The sequence below is a fragment of the Sparus aurata genome, chromosome 9 (assembly GCF_900880675.1).
Source record: "Sparus aurata chromosome 9, fSpaAur1.1, whole genome shotgun sequence".
Taxonomy (NCBI): Eukaryota; Metazoa; Chordata; class Actinopteri; order Spariformes; family Sparidae; genus Sparus; species Sparus aurata.
The window spans coordinates 3051519-3058349 of record NC_044195.1 but is presented as its reverse complement, the minus strand read 5'-3'; the positions used below and the strand labels follow the sequence as shown (position 1 = coordinate 3058349).

At 40.3% G+C, this 6831-nt stretch overlaps 1 protein-coding gene across 1 annotated transcript; it reads right to left on the bottom strand.

The window, feature by feature from the left end:
• Positions 1-681: 681 nt before the first annotated feature.
• On the bottom strand, positions 682-2676 carry olig2 (oligodendrocyte lineage transcription factor 2). Its single transcript, XM_030427363.1, has 2 exons — positions 2559-2676; positions 682-2183 (listed from the first exon to the last, which is right to left on the bottom strand). Exon 2 carries the CDS (start codon positions 2159-2161, stop codon positions 1343-1345), a length of 819 nt encoding a protein of 272 aa, XP_030283223.1. The 5' UTR covers positions 2162-2183; positions 2559-2676; the 3' UTR covers positions 682-1342.
• Between the last annotated feature and the right edge of the window lie 4155 nt (positions 2677-6831).

Here is a 6831-nt window from a genome sequence, read left to right as displayed (position 1 = left end):
TGAATAATTAAATCACGTAATGAGACAAATAAACAAAAACATGCATGAATATTCAGAGACTTATTTCATAACGCTCCATCTTAAAAAGTCTTTGGAAAACATTGCAACAACAGCTGCTATCTTTACCTAAAGTGTACCTGCTTTTTTTCTGCCAACATAGTCCTCGACAGCAGAGCTCTCAATAAATTAAGATTATAGTTACTCTGAATCCACATTCTCAAATTAAATAGCTATACATTTTTATATAGGACAATTTTAATCTGTGTTGCGCATACACTCAATATAAAATCAAGTAAAAAATGTATAAGATCCATGGAGTTAAATTATTCTTAGATTTAACTTGATGAATGGAGGGTATGTGCAAAGCTGAATTGAGGCCACCTTTCTCTTTGAGGTGGAAAAGAGATGGACCTTTTTACTTGAAATTTCTCAGTTTAATAGGTTTCCTCAAGCCGTGTATAAAGCTTGGTTGCTTGCAAATTATAATACGATAATTATGAAAGTAAAAGTCAGTCATCCTTAAAGAGTAAAGTATTTTAAATGTCTTAAAGTGTATGTGTGTCAGTATTGGTGTTCAGTGTCACTGTGATCTGGATGATGATCAGGGCTGCTGTTGTGAAACATGTTAGTCCTTCTGTTGTGTAAGTCACACACAGATTTTTTTTAAACATATGACCAGACTTTATCTTTTTTCAATTAATCGTATTTATTTTACATTTCAAGCCCAAACATAATCAGAGATCCATCTGATATCCCCGTCCAAAATAAGTAAATAAATATCAACTTCAGTTTTTTTTATTAAAAAAATAAAGAAATGGTCATCGTTCGCGTCGGACAGAGAATATCAGCCTACTAGAGAGAACATAGAAAGGGAAGCATTGAAGACAACGGATAGCGGGCATTAACAAGGCTCTAATATATATAATGTCTCCCGCTATTTGAACAGAAAAATCCATCTACATATTTACACTTGTGATTTGATTTGGAACCGTTTCGCACTGCAGGCCCGCAGAGCGGAAAAGTAACGAATCGCCAGATTTTAATTGATCTTTAAATAAGACACACAGATGCCTAAGACATCGAATAGTTCCAGTAACAAGCTGAAGCTTTGTTGTGCTTGTGGGGCTCAGTGAAGAAACACCTCTTACAATTGAAGTTAATTACCATAAAACACTAAGTTAGTTGCAAAACCTCCAACTCCAAGTGAGGAAAATCAATTGGTTCATTGGTCTTTACTGGCTCCATCGGTGCAACGAAATAAGCAACAAAGATAAATACAAAAGCTTAATAATTTGTGAAGGGAATGTGTGACCTAAAAAGTTCGTCTCCACTGAGTTTGGAGTCACTTGGAGTCGCTGGCCAGCCTCGGCATGGTGACAGTGCTCATGCTGGACACATGTTGAGGCGGAACTTGGCACATGCTGCATGGACAAGGCATCCCGGTGCCGACGCCCCAGTGCTGGAAGCTGCTGCCCAGTGGCCCGGCACCTGCAGCGGGCGCTTTGAGGAGTCCATGATGCGGTCTGACCGACGTGACTGCAGCGATGGCGGGCGCAGACAGAGAGGCGGTGGAGACGGCCGCGGGCGGGAGGAGTGGGTGGTGCACCGCCGGGTGTGATGCATGGGGAGACGCCGGGTGTCCCGGCACGGGCCCCCCGTGTGTCATAGTCCCACAGGCTGATGGGTGGAAGCCGCCGTGGTGTCCAGTGGTGCCGTAGATTTCGCTCACCAGCCGCTTCATCTCCTCCAGTGAGTTGCTCAGCATCAGAATGTAGTTTCTAGCAAGCAGCAGGGTGGCGATTTTGGAGAGTTTACGCACCGACGGTCCGTGCGCATAGGGCATGACCTCCCGGAGCCCGTCCATGGCTACGTTGAGGTCGTGCATCCTTTTCCTCTCGCGGCTGTTGATCTTGAGGCGAATGGACTGCAGCTCGCCCTCTGACAAGAGTTTGCGGTCTTTCTTGGCCAGTCGGAGTGTGAGGGACTCCTCGTCGGCAGCGGAGAGGCCGCGCATGCAGTGGATATCTGACGGAGAGTCGCTCTGCGTAGAGGACACGGCGCCGGAGAAGCCGTGCACGGACTTCTTCAGGGTGGACAGGAAGATGTCATCAACTTCGGGAGATGACGGTCTGCTCGACACGCGGCTTGTATCTGAGTCCATGGCTCTGCTCCAGCACGGTGCGCTGAAGGGGAAAAACGTTTTTGAATTTAGGAACCTCCATATCCCCCCCCCCCCCCCCCCTAAAAAAAAAGACCATTTTTTGGTGGTCACACTAGTTGAAAAATGTTATTGCATTGGCTTTGTATTATTTTGAAGCGCTAAAGCGGACATTTAACACTGAATGCATCAGAACTTGAATATTTAAATACAATTTGCAAGTAATGTCTAGCCAGTTGCAATGTATATAATAATTTGAGATTATCAGATGAGGAAAAAGGGAAAATAAATTAGTCAGAACGCATCTATTCTACATTGAATTTCTATTTTTGTACGATGTAATTAAAAAAGATCAACCATAAAATCTACTTAGCATGAAAAGAAATAACCAAACACTTACCGAGAGAGTTTCCAAGGACGATGATGAGTACTTAAACGTCAAATCCACTTGTTACTCCAAACCGCATCTGACAGCCTATTTGGCACGCCTGCGTGCGGCCACAGGGTTTTATAATGGGCTGAGGTGCAGAGGCCGGGTCACCAGGACAACGCAGTTTCTGTCCCGGCTGCCTCCGTCCGACCAATCAGCTCCGTTCTGGGGGGTGGGTGTATACCAACACACAGCATTAAGTGAAATCACATTCCCTCCTACATGGGCCCTTGTTGTTTAAATGTTGGCCTGCGTGGAGATGGCCCGCATTAATTATAATAACACACAGAAAAAGTCATATTTGGACTGACTACGTGTCTGTATCATTCTACATCCGGAAACGGCGAAAACAATAAATCCAAACGAATTTTAATGATTTATTTAAATGATTATTACATTAGTGAGAAAACTATATAGTGTTTCTTTTAATAGAGACTATGGCCTATAAAGTTTCATTTATATCCTATAATTGTGATAATCTATAATCTGAAAATTCGTTAATCTCTCTCTCTCTTTTTTTTTTTTAATCCAACCGTAAAATCAGGCCTCATCATAAAATGGACAGTAAGAACAATAAGCAGAGCAATATGTTTCTTGCCTGCAATTTTGGTGTTAATATGGTGTTTTCCGTTTTTACCCGCTACTGTCCAGCAGCTGCTGTTCAAGTGCATCTTTAACATTAATTAATGAACTGTGCAAAATTGTTTTTAACGGTTATGATCCCTAACATTTCAATTAGTCTACCATGAACGATAGCAGTATGGCCTGCTGCTGGCGATCAGCCGGCCCCTGACATAAGGGCTTAAACCGGTGATTTGCTCCCGGGCGTAACTGAACCTGACAGCACCATTGTCCCGAAATATGACAAGTTGTGCTGTGCAGTCACACTCAATCAGCGCTAATTGCCTCTACAAGTTGATCTCTTTCAACGAGACTGGGCTCGAAATATTGTCTCTCAGTTGTTTATGAATAAAATGAAACGAAGAATGCATCAACATTCGAAAAAGGTTTCATATATATATAAATATATATATATATATATATATATATATATATATATATATATATATTTATATATATATACATATAAAACGCGCATTAAAACGTGGGTGTTGACTGATATAATATGAGTTAATTTTAACTCAAATGCTCAATTGAAATTCAAATAACATTATGTGTTGCAAATTGTATTTTCTGTGGTCCCAGTTCGTTTCCAGGATTAAGAATGTGTTGTTGCTAGGGTTACGTGCGAATTAAAACACTTTGCACACTGATTTATAACGATTAAGGGGTCATATTTGATTTTACCTGCCAGTCAAACAGAAACGAATATTTGATGTTCATTTATGTTTATTCCTTAAAATCAGGGTCGAACACACACACACACACACACACACACAGAGAGAGAGAGAGAGAGAGAGAGAGAGAGAGAGAGAGAGAGAGAGAGAGAGAGAGAGAGAGGGAGAGATTCCTTTTTTTCTCATTGTTACATTTTCTTGTTTCCTTCGTCCTCTGTCTGCTGTGTTGCCGTGTTTATGTTAAATTCTCTTATGATAAATAAGACAGTTAAAGTGACAATGCCACTCAGGAGGCTTGTATCTGTGTCATCACTTCCGTCATTAAACAGTCCCACAGTCTCACACTGGATTTATACAGATGACTGGCTTTCCTCTAACTCAACATTATGCATCATTATTTTTAAAGATGGATAAGACAAGTAGCCTGCCTAATGAAATTACTGACATCTATCAGGAATTCTGGAGGTTCTGTTGTAGTCTAAACACTCAAAGGGTGCTTCACAAAGATTGTCTCCCTAATCCAAATCTCTTTCTCTTAATGTTCAATCACAGATTTAAAAAGAGCATCTCAACCTTTGTGAGATCTCACTCATTTTCAGGTCCAAATACTTGATGTAACATAGTCATCATAGTAGCTCTTCAAAAGGATTATATATAAAATATGATACATCTCAAGCTTTTTATTATAAACCATCAAATACATGTAAATCAGCCTGAACCTTTAGAAATATCCTATGAGTAAAGGGGTCCCATTGACAAACTCTGGTGTATGAAATTTACCTGTGATGACCATAATAAACTATGCAAAATTACACATTGTGAATTTTTGGTATCTGAAAGCTACACTTTTTTTCCCCAAAAAACTTGTAAATAAGTGGCAAAGAATCTGTGAAAGCAGAGAGTGCCTTCCATTATATAGCTTGAACTCTGCAATGTGTGGCAGGCAAATACATTTGATTTTCAACACCTAAAATCAGGTTCTATATGTATATGATATCTCGTTATTTTACCAAAAAGAAAAAAAAGGAAAAAAAAATATTTCATACTTTATTTCTTTTCTTTTTGATAAAATTAAACGTTAAACCCAGATTCTCACACCATGGGCATTTATCTGCTGCTTAATCAGCCTCCATTCTTCTGGTTTCAGGCTTTCCACCAGATTTTGACTGGATTTTCCCCCATCCAGTCACAAAAGCATTCATGAGGTCTATTCTTTCAGTGAACAGGTCTTACTCACAATCTTAAAATGGAAACTGGCAAAACTATTTCTTGATGGAGCTGGCTTTATGTACAGGGGGTAATGACATGTTGAAACACGAGGGGCTTTTATCAGGTTGTTGACCGAACTTTGGAAGCATAATGTTGAAAAATGTATGCTGTAACTTATAGTCCCCATTGATTGGAGCGCCAACAAATCTATGAAAACAGCCCTAAACCAATAGTATGTGGACAGCATTGTTTTCTACTTTCCCTTTTCCTTCCAAGCTTTGATTCTGACTAACACTCCTTACTGTCATCATCTCAATCTTTCCCTCTCTGTCCATCAGTCTGGGTGGCGGTAGGCCCAGTGCTGTGGTGAATACCAATAGTGAGGAGGAGCATATGTGAGCCATACTTAATCCTGCTAATCTCCCTCCAAAATAAAAAAGAAAAGAAACAAAAACAGCAGAAAAGAGAGGAGGATAGAAAACAGGAGAGAAGGTTTCTCTTTCTGTCTGTGCTGAAGCCAAATGAACTGAAAGACATGGATAATGTTCTGGCTCTCCCCCTCAATCCCTTTCTCTGTGAAACAAAATGAAGCAAAATTCTTGCTTTTGTTGAAATCTGTAGTGAGGAATTTGAGTTGCCGCCTGCCACTACCACTGCTGTTACTGTTTGTGTCACGTGTGGTCATGCCTCCTAGTTAGTTTTACATGCCATTGTCCTAACCAAGCAATTAACTGTACATTTACTAAACAAAGTTAAGTGCAAGTACAGGAAATTGAGTGAAAAAAAGTGTCCTGACTTTACACCATGTCCTCTTCATTACGATGGGGAAATTTTCCAAAAGAAGTCAGTTTGTAAAGAAGCAAAAGTAATAATGTTAAAAAGTACACAAACAAAACATTATGTTAATGCAAAAAAAGTCGTAGAAACCTGAGGAAAACAGTCACTATAGAACCATAGTCATCAACTGAGATGAAGCCGACAGGGATAGTGCAAAAATCATCAGAATAGAACAATCATCAGAAGAGGATAATATTTGGTGACAATCCTTTAGAGTCAGTGACTGTCTTGCATCTCAGACCCAAACCTATTGGTATCTTCCCTGGTGATGTTCTGCCAGGCCTGTATTTTAGGAAGCCTTACTTTTTGCTTTTTTGGGGGTCCCCTTTTCATCGGTTTGGTGTGTTTCATTATCGTAACATGTCCCCGGCACCCCTCACTTTCCTCTTTTCCTCATGCCCTAGATCCTTCAAGCAAGAATGGGGACAGAGACACAAGGAAGTGCTGCGAGGGAAAGTAAGCTAGAAGGGGCCTGTTTCCTTGCTCTAAACACCTACCATAGATTATACATCTCTCCTTGCTTCTGGTCTCCTCAGGGTAGATGAAAGGAATCAGATGATCCTCTGTGATTGTGGACTGGGAACGATTTGGGTCATCACAGACCAGGAATGAAAAGCACGCCTAGTCTAAGATGATTATTAACTGGATAGAGCAAGAATGTATGCTCAGAAGACCCTAAACATTTTCTTGTCCCCAAACTCTCTTACTTTTTTTCTTGGAGGTTTGCTCATACAAGTGTTCCAAGTCAGAATCAGCAAACATTTTTAACTGCAGAAACTCATCAAATGTTGCTTGTTTCAGCCTGAAGATTATGATTTCCACAAACACGTCATCTGACCATTTACATCATTGATGCCTTAACAAATTACATTGAAGCTGCCTTTTCTGGGTAACTTGAT

Bases quoted from the DNA above. Each gene is read 5' to 3' on its own strand.
- olig2 (XM_030427363.1), bottom strand. From the start codon at position 2,161: ATGGACTCAGATACAAGCCGCGTGTCGAGCAGACCGTCATCTCCCGAA.